Here is a 23237-nt window from a genome sequence, read left to right on the forward strand (position 1 = left end):
GATATGTATGCTATTATTTATTACATTGAAACAAACATGATCTTCCATGAGAGAAATGTTTGTTAAAATGCTTTGGAGTTTTAGAGGATAGATTAACTCCAAGCAATAACATGGGTAAGAGGAAAGATGTATGGAAGACTACTCATACAGAGTCTTAAGGAATGGTAAAACAGGTAGATGACAGGCACTGAGTGTTCTAAGTACAAAAGCAGCCATGGTGTCAGAAAGAATAAAAACTAACTTTTGCTGAGGTATTAGCAATCTGTGGCACCAAAAGAGTAAGAATATTTGGAGAGTGTATACTTTTAGACTATATTCAGGGTTTTGGATGTCAGATTAGCTCAGAACATCATTTATTACATTTTTTATAAAACTAAAGTTACCAACTATATCGTGTCTTCAAGAATCTTAGGTTTTTCAACTACTCTGGATCACATTTCTCTCTGAACCTTGCCATGATTCTCTCCAATACAGTCTTAGTCATTCTGACAGATAGAAGATATCTTAAACATTTCTCAAATGTTTTGATTAATGTAGGAGATGACACACAAGACTAATCAATATGAAATCATTTATATTTTATATAAATGAACAAATTTAGAGATTTTCTTTCTATGATTTTTTTCTTGAAAATTATTTTCTGGTTAAAGCCTGTATTGTTTGGATATATTTTGCTGCCAGTAGGATGGGAAATAATTTTTATGCTATATAAAAAACACCAGCACAAATTTTAAAATATATAATGGAAATGTCTTTTAACAATGTAAAAATATGCAAAGTAAAAAGTTCAGTCACACAAAAGGATCATGAATTCACCATATAATATTTAGAAGAGTGCATGAGCTAAGTAAGAAAATAACTGCTACACTAATATTTAGAAATAGAGCAGTAAATGCTCTTGAAATGGTGGTTGTCTTTAGATCTGGGTGTTCAAAGAAGATTCTCTGAAGACATGAGATTTTAAGGATTACTTGAAATAAGTGGAAAAGAGAGTTTAGAAAGATACAAGAGTAGTTATAGGAAGTAGTGTGTGAAAATAAAGGGCCTTTATCGTAAAAGAGGAAAATTCAGAAAAGATTCAAATGGGGGAACATAACATATTTGAAGAGAGATGGGGACAATGAAGTGAGACTAAATAATTAGAAACAAACACTTGAGAAAGCGGAATCATCTAAGAAGTAGAAAGCAGATTGAAGTGATCTTCATCTTGAGCCAAATTATCCCACATGGCATAAGTAAAAATGAGATACCATCCAATGATATTCCCCATCCAATAGGGATATTCTTTTCCCCATCCCACTGAACACAATGAGATCCCATCATTTCTTCTGCCATCAACACCAGTAGAACCCAAGAAGCAGGAATCCTTATTCTAAGCCAAAAGTATCAAGGCTTATATCTGGCATAATCAGTGGAAGCTCTCATAGTATAATCAACAGATAGAAACTTCTCTTTGAGATCCCTACTATACATTCACCTTGGTATCTTCATGAGCAAAATGATCTTCAGTGAACCGGGCTTCCCTGATTTCTTCCAGTTCAGGAAGGGCATTGGATTTTGCTTGTATCTCCCCTGCAAAGGCCTCATGCTTCAGGTGTTTTCCCTGAGGTACAGAAAGCCGAAATCATGACTGATGAAGCATACTGCCTCTGGAACACAAGGTAGGTCACATGCTCCTCCTCTGACTTTCAGGCAGAATTACATGCTCCAAAGCTTGGATTAAATGATAATCCTTTGGCCATAGATTATTGTTTAATCCAGGTTTCAGAGTATGCCAAGTAAGCCATGATCATCACTCAGCTGGATTAGTGCAGTTGCCTGCTAACTGGTTCCATTGTTTCTGTTAATGTTCACTCTCCCAACCTGTTCTCCACAGCACGACCAGAGTGATTCTCTTATAACATAAGTCATAGTATCCTTCTGGCTGAAAGCCTTAAAATTGAAATCCAAATTCCCCACAACAACCCACATAAAACTCTACTTTATTGAACCCAGGGCCACTTCTCTGACCTCATTGTAGAGCAGATTTTTCTCAGCTTTTGCACTATTTCCCCTGCTAGCTCTTCTCCCTTTCTCCCTTCAGATTTCTGTTCAGATGTCATCTCTAATATTAAACAAAGTTACTGACTCTGGGAGTACACCATCCAGCGACCTCTGCCTCCTGGTACTCACACCTTTGTGTACTCTCCAACTCATGAATATGAGATTTAGTGACTCGTTTCTAGCAAATAAAATTAGGCAGCCACAAATTTGTTTTAAATTATGGTGGAGGATTCATTACACACAAAACTGAATAAATCAAAATTATACATATTTTATATATGTGAATACCTTTTGAGATTTTCTTATTATGAATTCTTTCTAAAATTTTTTTCTGGTAGAGTCTCTTTCATGATTATATTTTACTGACAGCAAAATGGAAAAGAATTTTCCTGCTTATATAAACACCAATCCCAGTATTGTCACAAATTAAAACTACCTAAAGAGTAAACCTTCATTCATACAAAGAGGTTCTGAACTCACTGTCAATGCATACATTTGGAAAGTGTATGGTTTAAGTCGGAAATAGCTGATACATGAGTAATGGATAACAGGAGTAAACACTATTTGAGTAGTGGTTACCATTACTTTTTAGGTATTTGAGGAAAGTTTTCCAAGGTTACAAGTTTTAGAAATTTTTTGAAGAAAGGCAAAAGACGACCTTAGATAAGTAGACTAGTAATTAAAAGGTATGTTATGTCAAAATAAAGACAAAGAGCCTTAATACACAAAGAGAAAAGGTGGCAAGAAGATTCATATGGGAGAATATCAATTACTCAATGATTTGAAGAGGCAAGGAGAAAAAGAATGACTTTTAAAAGAAGTCATTAAAAAGACACTTAGAAAATCTAGTTCATCTGAGAAATGTGGAGCAGGTAGAAGTAGGTTGAACTTAAGCCAAACTATCCTTCATAATTTGGTATAAGCAGACACACCCTACCATCCAATTATACCTTGTATGCCTCAGTTCTTTTTCCTACTCCAGTGAACAACAGGATAACCCATCATTTCTTCTACTTCAACACAATAGAACACAAGAGGCAGGAACCTTTGCTCTAAGCCAGTTGTATCAAGCCTTATAGCTGATATAATCAATTAAAATTGTGACAACAAAAAGTAATCAGAAGCAGAATCTGGAAACCTCTATCATATGTTTACCTTGATGTCTTGATAGACCAATTGAGATTCAGTAACCAGGGTGTTTTTGTACTCTTCCATTTCAGGAAGGACCTCTGATTCTGCTTGTAGCTCTCCCTTGGGGTATGTAGGTTCCTGAGGTTTAGAAAAATAGAGTTTATGGCTAATGAAGCATAGTGTCTCTGGACCATAAAATGCACTTTGTTCTCCTCATGTTACTTTCAGGCAGAACTACTTGCTCCACAAGCTGGATTAAATCAACCTATGGCCATGCTTAAAATAGCCATATCCTAAAGCAATGGCCACTCTAGGTACAGCCACTAAACACAGATTGTAAAAGTATTCCAGGCTCAATGTCAGAGGCCAGAGAAAGTCTTTCTTGCGTCTCTTTGCCTTTGAAGAATTTTCAGTAAATACTCTATTATTTAAAAGCCCTCATGGATCCCTGTGGGAATAAAAGTATGTTTACCATACTATTCTTCTTTAGAAAACAGGAATAGCTGAGATCTTTTGAAAGGAGGACAGAATGAAGAAGACGGTAGCTTTAATAATGGCTTTGTAAACACACATAATTAGCACTCTCTTGTCATATGTGAATTAATTCATCTGAGATACATGACTTAGATTTTGTTCCAGGTGCTCGCTGTCTAGTATCAGTTACACTTTTAACATGTGTACCCCTTGCTTTTGATGACAACAATGCCATGTGCTACGATGTGCGGTCCATAGGCAGTTGTAGAATTTTCTACCAAACATCCCCACCTAGCACCTTTCAGGAGAAATTAATAAAAGCCACTGATAGGAATTTAGGAGAAACTTAGCAAAGTCCTTGGTTCTGAAAAATAATAGAATAAAAGAATAATAATAGAATAAAAGAATAGCGAGTACTTGCTTTAGAAGTATTGATGATTCTTTACCAATAGTCTGTTATTAATGTCATAAAATATTGAAAACACATGATATGTCAGAGATTTCTTAAATATTTACTCTTTTTCATAAATTTGTTAATTTCAAATTATTTCAAGCTATCAGTACTATCTAGAGTTTTCTTTGTAAATCAAATGCTAAAGTTTGGAAAGTTGAAAATATGTCATTTAGAAAAAGAATTAGCATCCTAATAGCCTAATCTTTCATTCTTTTATAGTTAACTAGCTATCAATTTTCCTTACAAGAAAGTGTTTTTACTATAAGTTGTTTTTATAAGAAACAGTTCAGTATTTCAACTCTCACCACTTTTTTCTTTGAGTTTTCTTTTCTCAGTCTCACTCCTCCAGGTTTATAAGGAAATGCAACTTTGGATTTTCTCTTAATTTCATCTTGAAGTTCACACGCCATCTACTTATTTTGTTTTGTTTTGTTTTTCAGTAGAATGAGATTTTATTCTGACCCATCTGTCCTCATGAACATAAAGAAAAACTTGTTTCTCCTAGAGTTTTGAGTCTGAGCTAGGGAAGTGCCTGGAACTGACCTTTATGGTAGTAGGTGTTTCTTTATAGTTTTTATCCTCTACGATCTTGATCTTCTCCAAGATCCACTTTTCCAGGTCATCTACATCTCGCCTGAAAACCTGGTAGTGGTAGGACTCCTCGAGCTTCTGACCCCGCTCAGCAACCCGTTCTTTGAACCTCTGGTAGCGATTCAACACTTCCTGACGCCTCTGCTGGATTTCTTCTGCTGTCTCCAAAACCTTTGGCCCACTGCTCTCCATAATTTGCAAGTTAAAAAGCCTCTATGAATTCTGAAATATCACATTGTATCTCATAAATATATAAGTATTATGTATCAATTGAGAGTTTTAGAAAAATTTTAGAAACAAATGTAAAATTAAAAAGCTTCTATTTACTGCTACTTCTCACATATCTCAAGGCATTTACTTGTTAAATCTATATTTCCGTATCTTGACACCTTTACATGTTTATTGCTAGAAGGGCTACATATATTTATACAAATTTAACCGTATATATCTACTGCTTAGACTAATAACTCTTAATCATCTGGAACACTTTCCAAACTTCTCAAATAAATGTGTGTCAACATTTATTCTTCTACAGATAAAATCCAATTGGACTCAAGATAAAACAAGTCTAAGTTAGGAATTTGGAATTTTAGGTAGATCAAAAAGAAATATAATTTTATGGCATTCTAATGTTAAAAAGACATAGCAAGTAATGATCATCCTGAACTTAATGTAATAAATAATTAGAAATGGTTTGTAATTAACTTAATTATACAAAAAATTTGAAAAATTTACTTTATACTTAGAAACATGGTTAATGTTATTTTTTCTTTGTATCTGCTTTATCCAAAAATATTACAAATCCAAATTTAGCATGTTTTCTACTGACTTAATAAATTTCAAATTGTTAATATTTCAGTAATCATTTTTTGAAAACTTTATATTGTCACATAACAAAAAATAACCCTCTCTTTGGAGGAATCCAACCTGTGTGAAAATATTCAGCAAAATTTCCAAAAGTACACTTCTTTCATGATGATTTGAGCACTGTTTCCCTAGTTTACTCTCTCCTGAATTCTTACTACAGAGTTTGAATTTTACTCTATTTATTTTTCTCTATTGTTTCTCTGTGGGGTGCATTTACTAGTGTGGCTATCATATAAAATTAGTCCATGGAGACTCAAATCTTTAACAAGTTTCTTTTGTTCCAAGTTACCCAGTTATGGTATATGCAAACTAACTTATGTCATTGCTAAGTTTTGGTTGCTGTATAAGTTATAGGTTAGTGCTTAAATTTAAACATACATAAAAGGAGAATTTAAATTCTCTACTTCTTAAAAATCAAATAACAATTTTAATGACCCTGAAAACATAGTATAAACAGTTCAAATGAGACAGTTTTCCTAACAGTATCAGTGACAAATTGCACTGAAGAGACTTGAATTCAGTACTCACGGTTTCCTTTGTTAATTGTTCTATTTTTCTTAAAGCTCTAGAACTTGCCAAGATGAAATGTATCTAAGAGAGATAGAGAGTGAGAATTCACGTGGAATTCTTTAGTTGAATTCAAAAATGACTGTCAGAAACATAAATTTGGTAAAGACCAAAAAAAACTCTCATAATCATCCCGCCAACCATAGACAATCAACTTTATCTTCAGGAGACATTCAGCTCTTTCACAGTGCAAGATGACTCAGCACTTTGGAAGAAGGGGCTGTTACTCTCATTTTCTTAAGAGGACTTCAAACAAATGAATGCAGTTTTAAGATGAAAAAGTACAAAGAAAAAACAGTTGTAGGTGCAAGACAACAGCTATGCTAAGACTGTGTTTTGTGTCTTTGATTGGCTTTAGATGCTATAATGTCTGGGAATCATTAATGCAGAAGAACTATGGGTTGCTTATTCTCCTGACTGTAGTGCAGAAGTACAAGAATTCAGGTCACACACAGGTTCTTCTTCTGATCTTTTCTAGGAAACAGAGTTCAACAACTTCATCAAGATCTAACTGCAGATTTGTAACAGACTTCTTCAAGTCAAGAAATTACCCTGACATTTGCTGTAGGGTCTTTTTTAAAACAAGAGAACAATTTTATTTCTGGCCTCATAGGTCAGATTTTAAAAAATATGATTTAGCTGTACCTATAATCATTCAAATAGAAGGAACAAAAAAGTAAGATATATAAATATGTTTATATTGCATTTCATGAAACAAAAATTAAGATACTTCACTGGATAAGCTAATAACATCACAAAATAATTGAAAATGTGACTTATTTTTAATATATGGTATAAAAGTCATACTATTTATATATTATTTTGGTGGAGATAAAAAGAGGAAGCAGAAATGATTCTCAAAGGTAGTTATTTTAAGCAACCTTACTGAAGTGAAAGAAACAAGCAAAAAGAAAATAATAGGATGATTTCCATCCCCTCCTAAAAGGAATGGGGCTATCCATGGCAAACTGCATTCCATTTGGTCTTATTGCTTATGCTGTTGTTCCTTTATCTCAGAAATTATTGCCATGACCAATGAATGTCATGTTTTATTCTGGGCATTTTATAGTTTTGTGTCTTACATTTAAATCTTTAGTCCAATTTGAATTGTTTTTTGGGTATGGTGTAAGATAAATGTCTAATTTCCTTCTCTTCTATGGTGATATGCAATTTTCCCACCATTGTGTGTTGAAGAGACACTTTTCTTTCATGATGAACAGTCTTACTGATTAAACTACACTATAACTTCGGTCAAAAGATTAATTATATATTTAATTGTCTTGGTGAGTGATCCTGGAATACAGGGAAAGGAATCAGAAATGTTAATGAATGAATTGCAGAATGGTATAGTAGTCAGATTGGCATCGGATTTGATTCTTTATGTGAATACTTATTAGTCAAATCACAATAGAATGATACTTCAGAGACTTTCTTGTACAAAAATAGGGCTGATGATATCTTTGGCATGATTCTCTAAAAACAAGAGATTAATGTAAATTAATCATGTCAATGTGTAAATTAATGTACAGTGATTCCTCAATAGATGTTGCTTCTAAGCTCTTGGATATAGATAAAATAATTTATTTTCTTCACCTCAACTTCAGACCGAGGTTCAGTACAGCATGTGATATAGTTGCTTTTCTAGACATGAGTTTTTACCTTTGTATTAAATTTTATCTGAATATAATGAAATCATATAAAACTTCTAGAAGAAAACATGGGAGAAATCTTCATTGATCTTCACTGTGGTTTCTTGTATGTAGAAATGAAACCATAAGCAAAGAAAACAAAGATAAACAATTCAGACTAAATCAAACTAAAAAGCTTTTGTACACCAAAGCAAACAATCAACAAAATAAAAGCGCAACCTAAGCAATGCAAAAAAATTTGAATATATTTGATAAAGGATTAATACACAAAATGTACAAGGAATTGTTCCAGATTAATAGTAAATAGAACACGAACTGCAAAACCAAATTTAAAAATGAACAAAAGCTTAAATAGACATTTTCTAAAGAAAATAAACATATAGCCAACAGATATATGAAAAGATACTCAAATCACTAATTAGGGTAGTGCAAATAAAAACTACAGTGAAATATCATCTTTCCTCTCTTAGAATGGCTACTGTAGAAAAAACAAAGGAGAGAGATAATAAATATTGCCAAGAATATGGGGAAATTTGAACCCTTGTATATTGTTGATGGGAATGTAAAATTGTGCAGCCATTATGGAAAATAGTATGAGGTTACTGAAGATTAAAAATAAAACTACCGGATGATCCAGCAATACCACTTCTGGGGATATATCCAAAAGAATTTAAATCAGGGTCTCAAAGAGATGTATGCATTTCAAGAGCTGGGCATGGTGGTTAAACTTGGGAGGCTGGGATCACTCTGGGAGGATCACTCTGAGTTCGAAGCCAGCCTGGCTTACATAATGAGTTCAAGGCTAGCCTAAACTACATAGTGAGACCCTGTCTTCAAAAGAAAAAAGAAAAGAAAAAGAGAGAGATGTGTATAGTAAAATGTTTATTACAGCACTATTCACAATACCCAAGATACAGAAAAAAATAGAGCATATATTACAAATGAATTAAAAAAATGTGGTATATAAATACAATGAACAGTATTCAATCTTTGAAAAGAAGGAAATCTTGACATTTGGGGCAACATGGATAAACATTTAGGAAGTTATGCTAAGTGAAATAAATCAGACATGGAAGGACAAATGATACCACTCATAAAATAAATAAAAAAGTCAAACCATGGAAGTGGAGAGTAGAATGGTAATTGTCAGCTCTGGTGGAGAGAAAAATGGAGAGTTGCTCTTTCATGCATGCAAAGTGTCAGTCATGAAAACTTATTAAATTCTGGAGATCTGGTGTGCAACCTTGTACCTTTATACAATACTGTATTAATTATTTACTCTTACAACTTCTGAAGCAGGTAGTTTGCAAGTTAAGTGTTCTTATTACATTTTTTAAAAAGTAGATAAGAGCCATAGAGCAAGGAAACAAGGCTGAAGTCCACAGAAGACATTCAGAGAAGAGATTCGATGTATCAAAAGAGATGACCTCTTCAAGGTTTCAGTTACTGCAGCCTGGAGTGAGTCACATTAGGAATTGCTCTGACAGCTATCCAGCTGCTGTTCTGACAGCTGCTGACGTGAAATACAGTCTTACCCTGAATTCCCACTCTCTTGAAACTGACACAGATTCTCCAGTGTCTGAACATTGTTTACCACTATCAGGACAAGCATCAAGACCCTTCCTCGGGATACACTGAGGAGCATACTAACAAAGCTTTATGCCTTAGTGGCTTAACACCTTTTGATTTTCTTGTTGTACTTTTATCATCGCCCATAACTGCTCATAAATAAAGACCTGATTAGAAAAGACTCAGGTAAACAATGCACAGTAGAACCCATGGAGGAGTAAAAATGTGCACGATATATGAAACTGGCATGAATGCAGTACATAAGTGAGTACTGAGGGCTTACAGGAGACACAAGTGTTAATCATAGACAGATTAATGTAAAAAGACAGTAAGGAGAGGAAATTCTCCTTTTTTATTAAAGAATTGCAAATGTGATTTAATGTACACATTTTCAAACAAAACTAAAGGTCAAATAAACTTAGAGGACATCCAGTGGTAAAAGTTAAATTGGATAGTGTTAAATGCAAAAAGACCCATCTTTTAAATGTTATCTAATACTCATTTTGGAGTTTAAAAAGGGAGAAATTTTAAAATAAGAACTTTTTGAGAGCTGTTTTTTAAAAGGAGAAGCCTTTTGCACAGTCCTGCCTGGGTGGGGTGGTTTGGAGGCTGTGGGACTTGGCCCCAGTTATCGGCTTGGTACAGATCTGTTCTTCACACAGCAGGGAAATCAGCACGGAGCAGCTTGCATCAGCCCAGTTTGGGATCCAGAACAAACTGCTGTGTCTGGCCTCCTCCTCCTGGGCTCAGGCCTCCCATAGCTTCTTTGCCAAACAGTCATACTTTCTTTATTGTGGAGATGTTTTTGGAGTTTGACTTTCTCCATTTGTTTACCAAGATAAATACGTTTTCTCTAATGCAAAATCAAGTTCTTTCCTCAGGGAATATAGGTCACCATTAATCTATTATTTTTATATTTTATCTTTTTTTGTCCTACTGAAATACCTCTGCTATAAAAAAGTATCCCATTTTTTTTTCTTTTTTTTTGTATTAAATTCTTTTATTGGTACATTGTAGGTATATGTGAGACCAAAGCGACTCCATTTTGCTAAAAGCCACTATTCCCCTAGCCTCTATTATTAATGGTTGAAATGTGCTTGCTCTGGGACAAAAGACACACTCTGTAACAAAGCAAAGTTCTTAAGTTAATTGCTCAACCATCTGTTTGCCCAGGAAATAAATGTTCTGGGCCCCCTATTTGTAAAACAATCTGTCAATGTGCCGACCATCAGTACACAATGGTCGTGACCATTAGCCATTGTGTCTACTGACTGCCAGTACTTGACAGTCAGCCACTAACCTTTGTCCCTGTTTTCCCTCGTAAAACCTATATGTAATCACCCCTCAACCCCCAATGGGCCTAGCCAATCAGAAGTATACACTTCATGCTTGCTAAATGCCAGCCAATCATGTGATTGCTAAATGGAAAATCCCCAAACCTTGCTGTAACTTTAGTAAAAACCCCGCTAATTTGAAATGTGGGGCTCTCATTCTTGACCCACTGCATCGGTGACAGTTGAGAGTCCCTGCTCGAGCTTGAATAAAAGACCCTCATGTGCTTGCATCAGAAACGACTTCCTGGTGGTCTTTGGGACTTCACGATCTGGGCACAACAATATAAGGTAAGTTTTTTTAAACTTTAAATTACCATTAAGTACTGTTAATTTTACATTGGAATATTTAGGTTATGAGATATCAGAAAAGAAGTAAATATCAATCAAGAACTTTACGTATCTGTTCAACTAAGGAAGGAATAAATGCTTTTCAGGTTGTACAAAGGGTAGTTGCATCACATTAGGCAGAATTTTGACTTTCTTATCATTTTTATTTTAAAATTAAATCTGGTTTGAAGAAATGCCAAATTTACAAGGAGTGGATTTGTGATAAGCAGCTTTATATTTCAACTTGAATAGACTAAAGTATTCCCATATAGCTGGTGAAACATTATTTTTGCATGTATCTATGCAAATGTTTAAGAAATAGATTTGCATTTGAACTGGTGGACTGGGTAAAGATTACCCTAGCTAATGTGGGTGGCCATCATCCAATCCATTTGCAGCCTGAAGAGAACAAGCAGGTTAGAGAAAGGGTCAATTTGCTTTTGTTTTGAGCAGAAACAACCATCTTCTCCTTCTCTTGGATATCAAGTCCTCCTGATTTTCAGGCCTTTGAACTTAAATGTGAATTTACAACACCAGTTTTACAATGTATTCATGTTCGTGGAATTGGAATTCCTAGTTCTCAGATTTTCAGATGCATATTGAAGGGCATGACCAGTTTTCCTACTTCTACAACTGGTAGATACAGATCACAGACAGCTATTGGTGTCCATATGCCCATAAGACAATTCCTATAATAAGTATTCCTAGGTAGATAGATGATAGATAGATAGATAGATAGATAGATAGATAGATAGATAGTCCATTGGTTCTGATTCTCTAAGAAAACCTTACTAATAAAATATCTCTCTATTTCCTCAAGAACAAAACACTGTATTAGGAAATGTAGCATGGCTATTAAAAGCAAAGGGTAGACCTAGGTTTAAATAGCAACTCAGCCTCTTATTAAGTGCATGTCTTAGGACAAATATCTTAAGCCCTATAAAGCACATTTTCCTCCCTTTTAAAGCATAAATGACAATAACACCTATTACAGATTATTGTTACAAAATAAGATATATAGAAGACAGTACAATGTCTTCAACTGAAAGGTGCCTAATAAATGCCAAATTCCATTATTTTTACTATCAAATATAATTACAATTGTGAACTCACATGTTGTTGTATTATTATAAGTGAAATTTAATTAATAAATGCACCAGAATTTTTGGCAAAAGAAATATGTTTAAAGTCAACAAAACATGAGGTAGCAGCTTCTGTTGTTTCCAAGCCAGAAGATATGTTTCTTTAAATCTGTGTATTCACTATGGGCTTGTTTTCAAAGTAAGATTAATATCAACATGCCATAAACTTTTTTACTGTTTCCTTTTCTCTTATTTTTCACTCAACTTAAAATATTATTCAACACACACACACGCACACACTCACTAGTAAAAGTACTGTAAACTCATCATTTGTAGTGCAGTTGAGTTAAATCATGGGAGGTTTTTAGACAGAGTAGTTAAGTGATCAGATTTTTATTTTAAAAAACCAGTCTTCAGGGAGAAAGAGTGTGAATGTGGTATAATATGAAGATAAGAGAGATATCATAAGACTTAAGGTGACGGTGTTGGAAGGGCTATGATATAGAGGCAAGGGTACTAGACTGACATTTACAAGATTTGTGTTAGTGGACAGAGGAAGTGTAAAACTCTACCAACATTTGCAAAATATTGGGTTTCATCCCATCCAAACTAGATGTTGACCTGAAGAAATCAAATTTTAAGAAGCACGTACAACAAGAAAATTCAGCAAAAGAGTCTTCAATAAGATAAGATAAAAGAGTCTAGAATTCTCAATGCCTAAGGAGGAGGGTGCTTGGAATAGAACAATTATTGTCCAATACAGTTGATCAATTGGCAAAAAGGTCAAAATTTAGTGTAGTGATAGGTTGGACATTCAATGATACTTACTGTATGTATGATTTAATATGTGCAATACATTTGATCACAATGAAAACAAAAATTAAATTTTCATTTATCATGTAATACTATTTGATGCATAACTTATCTAGATTGGTTATTGATTGATACTTTTATTCTCAATTTACAAATTAGGCTCATTCTTCAAATATATACGTTGGCAGTATAATGGGGAGAACTTCACCATGTAAAAGTTATTTTAATTACTATGTTATACAAACAAACATTTTTATTGTGTTAAAATTATTTTCCTAGATCATTTTAGTGAAATGAATTTACATCAAATAACCTGAGTAGCATAGAGTTTAATTAACAGTTACACTTAAAATATGTTGAATTGGATAAAGATAGAAAAGTAGCTATAAACGCTCTTATTAGTGTTTTTATTTATAATTTAAACTTTTAAGACATCAGTTTCAGTGAAAGGCTGAGGGGAAAACACAGATTGTTTTTATGGTTGAGGATGAAGATGAACCAGCATATACAGATACTCCCAACGGAGGTTGTTCTTTCTTGAGGTCCCTCAACTTACGAAAAAAATATTTTAGCTTGGCTCATGTGCTTTTTTATAGCTTCTTTTATCTCTTTATTCCTCAGGCTGTAGATAATAGGATTAAAGAAAGGGGACAAAACTGCAAAGGCCAGAGCAATGACCGTATCCCAGAATAAAGAGTATGTGGCAGAAAAGCGTAAATACATGAGTGCCACGCTACCAAAGAAGAGCACAAAAACTGTGAGGTGGGAGACACAAGTGGAAAATGCTTTGCAGCGGCCTTCAGCAGACCGAATACGAAGGATCACAGCCACAATACGAACGTAGGACATGGAAATGAGCATCACGGCTGTGATAATCTCTACTGCGTGGACAACATCCACTACCTGAATCACGGTGATGGTCTGTGAGCCTGTGCAGGCCAGACGCAGCACTGGGAGGAAGTCACAGAAGATGTGCTCCAGGAGATTAGAGCCACAGAATGGTAGTGTAGAGATCCAGGCAATCTCAGGGAGGGGCGTGACAAAGCCACATACACAGCAAGCCAAAGTCAGCTGAGCACAGAGCTTGGAGGTCATGATAGTGGGATAATGAAGAGGGCTGCAGATGGCCTGGTAGCGATCAAAGGCCATAGCTGTCAGAAGACAAACCTCGCTGATGCCGGTGGAATGGAAGAAGTACATCTGCAGGAGGCAACCATTCAAGGAAATACTCCTCCTTTCACTAAGCAGGCTATAGAGCATCTTGGGGGTGGTGGCAGTGGTATACCAAATCTCCAGGAAAGACAGGGCACTGATGAAGAGGTACATGGGGGTGTGAAGATTACTATTCAGCTTCACCACTGTGATGATAACCAGGTTTCCAAGGATAATGAACATGTAGATGAAGAGCAGTGGAATGAAGCAGATGACAGAGTCTCCCCAGGAAGAAGGGAAAGCAGAGAAGATAAACTCCTGAGCAGTGGTCCAGTTGGAGCTGTCCATCTATAAACAGGAAGTTAGGATTTCAACTCCTGCTGCACTCAAGCCTTCTAGAAGGTGTCTACTATTGGTCCGAAAGGAAATCTATTTACAAAAAGCCAGCCTCTGGGTAGACCCCTGTATTGAGGATGTGGAGGAAGAAAAATAAAAAATGAAGTAGTCCGTATTTTGTTTGCCTGCAACTAAATTTGTAATAAGTAAAAAGATACAGTCTGAAAATGCAACCAGTATTTTGAGCCAGTGATACTCAAATATTAGCATCCCTAGAAGCAGCTGGAGGATTGCTAAAACTCAGAGTACTGGTATTCATACAGAGAGATTTTATTTCAGCAGTTCTATGGTAGAGCCCAAGTATTTTCAGGCAGTGTTGATTCTGCTGGTAATAACAATATGTTTTAAAGGACTGTGTAAGGCATTGAAGTAATAGGAAACAATTAAGGTGCTTAACTTTCTCATATCCAAATCTTACTGATTCCGTAACAGTCTCCCTGCAACTTTTTCAAAATTCTTTCCTTGAACTGTCAATTCATCTGATTCTTAGATGATTTGATTAAATAATTTAATAAGAAAGATAAAGCCATTATTGATCAATTCTGGGCATCTTCCTCTTTCTTCCTGTAATTTACCCTGTCTTTGTATAGTCTTAACAATGACTCAAAATATTTGGAGGAGAAAAAATTATAGAAATGCTTATATTATCTTATTTTAAAATGAACAATTCTACCTCCTCCTGTCCCTTCCGCATCTTCTCCATCTCAAGGATGTTTTTGTACCGGAAACTTTTGGTCAAATGAAGTAATTTATGGAAAAGTAATATACTAAGTTATACGTCCAGGACTGAGCTAGAAGACTTGTACTGAGTAGTTCAGTACAAGAGTAGAGCAGTAGAGTTTGTGTAATGCAATTTAAATACCACACATTATAGGATATTGTCCTAATAGTTTATATTGATTTCTTCTCTTCTGCTATCAAATATATTCATATCTTCTTACCTTGAGGAGTGCATCTCTATTCAGCTAAGTTTTTCATCAGTATTTTTCTAATGTGAATGCATTATTTAGTCTCTTCATTTCACCCTGAATCTTTTAAATAAATTGCCTACCATCCACTTTCCGCATTCACTGCCAGTGATCTCAGAAAATCAATCACTCACTCCTCAAAAGTCTCCCTCCTTTGCCTGTTTGATTCTATATTATTCTGGTTTCTCTCATTGGCTATTCCATTTTCTACCGCTTAAGTGTAAAGATAACCCAACATTTTTTCTTCATTTTTGTTTCTTCATTCTATATTCCCTTCTACATAGAAGAATTATTTATTTCAAGTTCCCATTTATTCAAGAGTATCAACTTCTCTGGACTTCTAATCTTAATCACTGTGACTCCAGAATTCCTTGTCTGGGGTTTTTCTCCTGAGCCTCATGTTTTCTACAGGATTCTCCCACTTGAGCCTGTCTATTATGGGCTGAATTATGTCAGGGCAAATTCAAATGTTAAAATCCACAAGTCAAACTTCAGTACCTCAGAATGTGATTGCATCTAGATAGAGTTTTTATTTATGTGATTATATTTAAATGAGGTCATTAGAGTGCATCGTATTCCAATATGACTGGTGTCCTTAGAAAAAGGAACAGTTTGGCCAAAGTTTTAAAGGGAAAGTCGTATGAAGATTCTATGCTCTCCTTAGTTTCCAAACCAAATTAATCATCAAGATTGGTTTAACTTATTCTTTCTTGCTATATTATTATTATTATTATTATTATTATTATTATTATTACTATTTCTTCCCTGATCTTTTATTTCCACTAGCTATATCCAATTTTAATGCCTAGGGATGCTTGAACTCTTGTAATGCACATCCAAGGGTCTCTACTTCCATTCCTCCTTTGCTTAAGCCTCCATTCTCTAAATCTCAGTCCTTCCAGAGCATCAGTTTCCCCATGTGAATGCCCTCATAGACCTGCATTAAGTTTTACTTTCTTACAATTTTTTCCCTTTAAACTATCCCATCTTTCATAGGAGCAATCTCAAATTATATAGGACCGCTCTTTCCTAACCACTGAATCAGGAAATGATAAAATTTCTTTATTTCTTTGTATACTTAGTGTATGCCTTATGAAAGAGCACTTCATTAAGATTTTATTCATATTATCTCTGTGCATCTAGATGCCAACATTATATATATATTTATTTATTAATAGGTATAGATATCTGCATATATATAAAACTTTATATATTATTTATATGATATGCAGTTCCTTCAGTTCCCAAACTAAATTAATCAAGTTCTGTTTAACTTATTTTGTCTTGCTATTTCAGTGACATATTTTATGTATTTGCTTATCAAATATATGATCAATCCCCATCAAATTTCTAACTTCTATTTACATACAGGTGGAAGTTATCACTTTTCTTTAATACTATACTTAACTTTTTGTTTCTGTAGAAAACAAAGGCAATTTATCTTCTGTTGCCATAGCAACTTGCTACTTGCCAATGTAGTGGAACAAAAGTGTTATTATTCCACACATATAATAACATTTTCTAGTTTCTAACCCCCCCCAAGACTTCTCTTTCTCTTTCCTGAAATGCCTCTTCTCATCTCCTTTACAATTATCGTATCTGTGTTTTCTAATAAAGTTCTACTTGTAATGTGTGTCCGAGAGACAGAGAGAGAGAGAGAGAGGTAGATGTCTGTATCTACACTTATACACATATATTCATTCTTTTAAGCTTTCTTCAGTCTACCCTCACATACCTGATTTCTTCCATAAGTTTTGATGTCTCCAACATAACCAGCACATCTACTACCTATGACCCTTACAACAAGATTCTAAAAACTAAACCAAGCGCTGGTCCAAGAATTTGTCTTCTGAGTAGAGGCAGATCTGTCTTTAATCTCCTAAAGAGATATTTTTAAGCTAAAGAAAGGACATGGAAGAGCTGAATCAAAAAGGAAAATTATTTGTCTTTACTCATTGAACCTTGTTTTATTCTTATACAGAATTCAGCATAGTAAGTGTAGTGTAAATATCAATGGCTTTAACTGCACAGTAGCCAAGTCGAAATCTCAGCTGATTCCTCAAACAATTCTTCCTAAAGTGTCTCAGAAATTAATCACAATGCTTACTTGTAATTTTATGGCAATTCTTTGATACTGGATGCATTTACGTCTCAACCATTTCTGAGGAAATTTAGTTATCAAAACCTGACCTGAGTTGGGCATGATGGCACAGGCTTTTTATTCCAGCACTTTGGAAGCCTGAGGCTAGGGGATCACAAGTTTGACTCTAGCTTGGGCAACTTAACAACTTAGTAAGAGCCTGTCTCAGAATCCAAATAAAATAAAGACTGTGGATATAATCTCAGGATATGTCCTAATTTTATTTCTGGGTACCAACCCACAAACAAACAAACTGCCCTGTAACACTTTCCCACCTTCTACTTGATGAAAACCTTCCTAACAAGTGGTCAGTCATCAGATGCAGGTGTGTTGTACTTTCTCTGGATACCTCCCATCCCCCCGCTTCAGTCAACTCACAGACCTTTCTCTTGTTGAGTTCCAGAGTTGGAATGAATATAGATGAAGATTCTTCCTCTGATGTATACTATTTAGAACTATTATAGTAAAGCAAACTTCCTTTGCTTTTTTGTTGTTTCAACCCTGAGGGCTCTAGCTAAATGGAATTTCCTCATCAGTTAATGATATATGGCTCTGACTCCCTGTATATCCCCCCCTCTCCCTCTCTCCTTCCTCATTTCCCTCTGTATATGTATCTTTTCCTGAACATCACCAGAATGCTGGAATTAGAAGATAGACTCTCTTGGGAATTTTAGACAAATGTGGGGAGAAAAACAACAAGCCCTATAATGGCTCCAATTAGAAAAAGCAACTCCGGCTGTTAATTAGGAGAGCCCCAGTCCCAGCCAACTCCAATCTAGCACAAATGAGTCAACTTGGGAGCTTTAGGGATTAAAATAAAAGTACTTTTTTCTATTTAAAAAAATGATTACTTACATTACAGTGGTATTTCTGGATGGATTGACTTACAGACTTTAAAGGAATCAAAAATGATAAAAAGCAAGAGTCAGATTTGAGAGGTGTTGATAAAATACAGGAGAAAAAATTAATGACACAATGAAAAGAGGGAGCTAGGCTTACATCTTGCTCTTTTCTAGGCATTCAGCTTAATTTAAATCTTTCAAGAATTAAAGATAAAGTGATACGTGCATAACAATATTTCAGCAGCACAATTCAAAATAGTTAAATCTTAGAAGCATAGTATATGTCCATCAATAGAGGAATAAATAAAGAAATTGTGGTATTTACAAACAATGGAGTATTGCTCTGCCATAAAGAAAGATAAATTTGAGTCATTTGCAGGAAAAGGGTTGCCTTTTGATATCATAATGTTAAGTGAAATCAATCAGACATACAAGCTTAAATATCACACTGTTTCTCTTATATGATTAACATAAAATATGAATAAAGAGCAAAGTGAAGGATAATAGGACATAGGGAGATAGATCTTTCTCCAGCGAGAAAAGTATCAAGAGAAGGAGGAAGAGAAGAGAGGAGGGGGTTGGTAGTTATGAATGTTTAAGAATTAAGATGCGTTATGTACATTTACCAACTCCCTACAAGGGATCCAATTATTATGCACTGAAAACATGTACTAATAAAAAATATAGCAGCAGTAGTGAATGTAAAAGAAAGAAAAAGAAAAACAATGATCTTTCTGGGGGTTTTGCCTACTAATTTTATACTGAAGTTTGGGCCTGATAGTTTAGCTGATAACACTGATTTTTCTCCTCTGTCTCTGTGAATAAAGGTTAGACTTCTTCGGGAAGAGAAATGACCGATAGGGAATTCTTCCCAAAATTAAAGCAAATTACCAGTGCTGTCTGCCATTTTTATTATGATTGTTCCAATTCTACTCTCAACTTTCACATAATTGACATATAAGAATTTTATTTTCCTGTATAAAGTCAAATTGTATAATTACTTGAAGAGAAAACCATTTAGATAAAATTGCTATACTTTTGATCTTATCACCATTCAAATTTTATAAGTTTATTTTTAGTTAACTTTAAAATTTTTTCCATTTATTGTTTTGTATTTTTCTCTAGAACTTTTTCCCAAGCCAAAAGATGTTTCATTCTTCTCTTAAATTTCTTTTGCTTTACAATATAGAAAATGATTTTTCTTCAAAGAGTCCTAGTTCCTTTGTTGAAATTAACAAATTGAATGGGAATATTCTTGCCTATATCTCAGTGATAAGAACCCATCAACAGAGATAGACAAGGAATAATGGGTTGGCATATGGGTTTTGGAATGAACAGGTGAGCCAGGAATATTTGCTATATACCTTCTTAGCTTAAAATATTACTCTGAAAATTAAATTTGACTTTAAAAGATTATTCTAAAAATTACATTTGATTTTAAGTGTTACATTTCTTTTATGAGACTCTACAAAATACCTTATCTTCATAGAACACTTAGTTAAAAATGCATGGTTACATGTAACTCTATTATAATAAATTACAAACATGGATAATAGTAACCTTCATTTAGTATATAAACACATGTTTAGGAAATTTATTAGTTACAATCATAGATTTATTTAAAAAGTTATATATTTTTATAAATTATAATGCACTAAGTATATTTTAATTGTTTTATACTTTCAAAAATTATGGCAAAAATGAAATATGGAGTTATTTTTAATAAATTGATTTTTATAGTCAATAGGAAAATTGGCAATAAATATCCAAGCAATTAACAACAATAACAAAAAGCACTACAATTGGCTAAAATACAAGGAGTGATATACAGTATGTGAGATGTACTGAAATAGAAGCATTCAATGTTGCTGAGTGTTTAAATTTGAACCACATTTAAAAAGTGATTTGGTAGTATCTACTTAATTTTCAAATCTTGGAAATTATTGTATACTACAGTTATACTTCTAAGAATTAATCTCACAACAAAACTGCTGTTTTCAAATTTATCCAGAGAATTTCACTGTGAACTTGTTTATGATTAGAAGTAATTTTAAAAATCTAAATGTCCACCAATAGAAAATTTAAAAATCACATAATGTACAATGATAACAAAATATCACACTACACTTACTTTATTTGAAGATAATAAATCTCCATGCTATCATTAGAAGTATAAAGAAACTCATAAATAAATATTGGAAAACATAACAAAGTCTATTAGCAACTTAGACCACAAATTTCAGAATCCCCACTTCATGTAATCTTTTTTGGGAAAAAGTACATATCTAGATGTATACATAATTCATATTGAAACTTACTTTTATTTAACTTCTTTTTCCTCCATACACAACAATCTTATTTGACAGATATTTTCTGTATGTACACATTTGTATAAAGTATGTATTTATGTTTTATGTACATGTACTTTCAACTTACACAATTGTAAAGAATTTGTTTCACTTCATTGCTGATTTTTTCTCTCAGCATTTTTGGGGGGAATTATTTTTCCTTGTGTTCATGTGTTTCACTGCACCTAACATTGTTATCATCCTCTAAAATATTTCTTCAGCATGTGGGTACCTGCTTCTCCATAGTATTTCCCAGATTGCTTCAACTGCTTCAACCTCTCAAACATCTATCTGCAGGTCAACTTAAAAACATGTGTGGCAACATTGTCAGAAAGCCTTCCTAGGAACAAAGTTACTGGAAAACAGCATACTCTCACATTGCATTTTAATTATACCAGCTTTTTTCCTAGAATGGTTACACCATTTGGCTTCCATCAGTTGTCAAGTATGTGTCTTTCTCTCTACATTCCCTGTAACATACGGCCTTGGTCAAGAGTCTAAGTAACTCTTTATATAACTATAAGAATTTTCTCTTTTTCTTCTGTTGAATTGTTCATATTACTTGAAATTTTTTTCAAGTTTTCCCTATTTCCTTATTTCTTTAAACAAGTATCATCTTTTTAAGTCTTATTTTTTCTAAAATGCAACCCAATAGCATATCTTAAAAAATCAAGTAGTACATAAGCATTTGCTCTAAAATTTCTAGAATCTCAGGATGGCAAGATGTAAGTTGAAATCTTCAGGTAACACAGTGCAATAATTTATCAAATGTTTCACACATAGATATTAAGCAACAGTCATCTAGCTTTGTACTCCAAAGTCTGTAAGTCCACTGCACCTGGACAAAGGAGAATCAACTTCAAGCTCTTAGCTCTGGGTTCTGGGGGCCAAGCACCAGGATTCAGGTAGGCTGAGTTGGGTCAGCTCCATGTGTCTCTCTCCTCTGAACCAGAGTGGATTCAAGGCTGAAAGGGAAACCCAACTACAAAGAAATGTACTAAATATCAGGAATGCCTATTAACACCCCAGTAGCTGAATAAGAATTAAAGGTCAATCCAAAATTTTGAGGCAAAACAGTATATTCTATCCACCATGAGTTCATTCATTGCAGAGAGGTGGATGTTCATTCCAATCCTTTACTATAATAAGGACGCAATTTCAATTTGCCAATAGTAGACTTGGTATGCTCCACAACTCTTTATTTAATCAGTATATCAGTTGTTATGCAATCAAAACTGTACAGAAAGTATTACATGAATGCATTATTTGTACTACTATTTACAAAGCTGTATTTTTATTAAGAATTATTAACATATTTGCACATTTTTCTCCAATAAATCAATTTCTTGAAATTTATCCTGAAATATTTTAATGGAAAGAACTTTATGCAAGAACATGATTATTGCCACATGTATAAGAGTGGTGAGTGAGATTGGCCCATGCCTGTAATCCCAGCACTGGGAAGGTTGAAGCAGGAGAATTGCCAGGAGTTCAAGGCCAGCCTGAACAACATAGTGAGACTCTGTCTCAAAAAAACAAACAAACAAACAAAGCAAAACAAAACAAAAATGAAAAAAGAATAGTGATGGGCATAAAAAAATGTAAAATTCCAACAAAAAGGACTGTATATCTACTAATTACGCTAGTGCCTATAAATGCTGTGTGAATACACAAATAAATCTTAGTATGTAATTTTGAGTTTGTAGAAATATAGATTATAAATTTGTATACACATCATGGAACAAGTACTATAAAATTATGTATTTTAGCCCTGGTATGGAAGGGAGAAGAGACCAAATACTTTTACACTGATGGATTTAACAGTTAATAACTTTAATTGACTATAGATGTAAACATAGGCACTTATGTCTTAACTGTCTCCTGGATTGAAGTTCCTGGAGGTAAAAATATGACCTACTTATTTGCTTTTTTACAGTAATTAACACAATGCCAACTAAAGTCTATAATGTCTTGTTGATGAAGCATTACACTTGGATCACACAAGTACATATGTATGTTTTAAATTAAGTCAGGAGACTGGAAAGAAAACAAAGACAGGAGGATAAAGTCTATGGTCTGACTACCAGGAATCTTGGCTTCTTCTTAATATCAGGTAACTTATTAAAAAGCTTTAGATAAATCGCCTTAATATATTAGAGTTAGTATGTACACCAACTCTGGCACGTGGATGTTTTTAAAGAACACTAACAATATTGTAACGTAATTTACATATCAAAGATGGGAAGGAGATTACTAATGTTTCCACAATTAACCATTTTGAAATTAAATAATAAATTAAAAACAAACAAAACTAGAGATACTGAAAATATTTTATAGGCCCTAAAAATTAAGGCATATAGAAAATTTTTAGTTTGTAATCTCTAGAAATTATCAGAGAACTTAATGAAAAAAAAAAAAAGAAATTATCAGAGGACTGTCTTTGCCAGTCTGTTTATCAGCTCATCGGGTAGGAAAGTTCAACTAATTGCA

The 23237-nt window shown here is 34.0% G+C and overlaps 2 protein-coding genes across 2 annotated transcripts in view; both read right to left on the reverse strand.

Annotated features, from left to right (window-relative positions):
• The window catches only part of Spta1 (spectrin alpha, erythrocytic 1), a 77562-nt gene extending 71246 nt beyond the window's left edge, over positions 1–6316 (reverse strand). Inside the window, exons 1-4 of the mRNA XM_013077556.3 lie at positions 6089–6316; positions 4646–4915; positions 3199–3312; positions 1478–1603 (exon numbers count right to left, since the gene is read on the reverse strand). Of these exons, the coding sequence (XP_012933010.2) occupies positions 1478–1603; positions 3199–3312; positions 4646–4885 (480 nt within the window). The 5' untranslated portion in view covers positions 4886–4915; positions 6089–6316. The remainder of the gene's footprint in view (positions 1–1477; positions 1604–3198; positions 3313–4645; positions 4916–6088) is intronic.
• A 7048-nt stretch (positions 6317–13364) lies between these two features.
• On the reverse strand, positions 13365–14429 carry LOC101708259 (olfactory receptor 6K2). Its single transcript, XM_004859141.2, has one exon. The coding sequence runs from the start codon at positions 14399–14401 to the stop codon at positions 13454–13456; it is 948 nt and encodes a 315-aa protein (XP_004859198.1). The 5' UTR covers positions 14402–14429; the 3' UTR covers positions 13365–13453.
• Between the last annotated feature and the right edge of the window lie 8808 nt (positions 14430–23237).

Source organism: Heterocephalus glaber, unplaced genomic scaffold (genome assembly GCF_053883595.1).
Source record: "Heterocephalus glaber isolate CG9 unplaced genomic scaffold, H.glaber_assembly_v1.0 deba00001561, whole genome shotgun sequence".
Lineage (NCBI taxonomy): Eukaryota > Metazoa > Chordata > Mammalia > Rodentia > Bathyergidae > Heterocephalus > Heterocephalus glaber.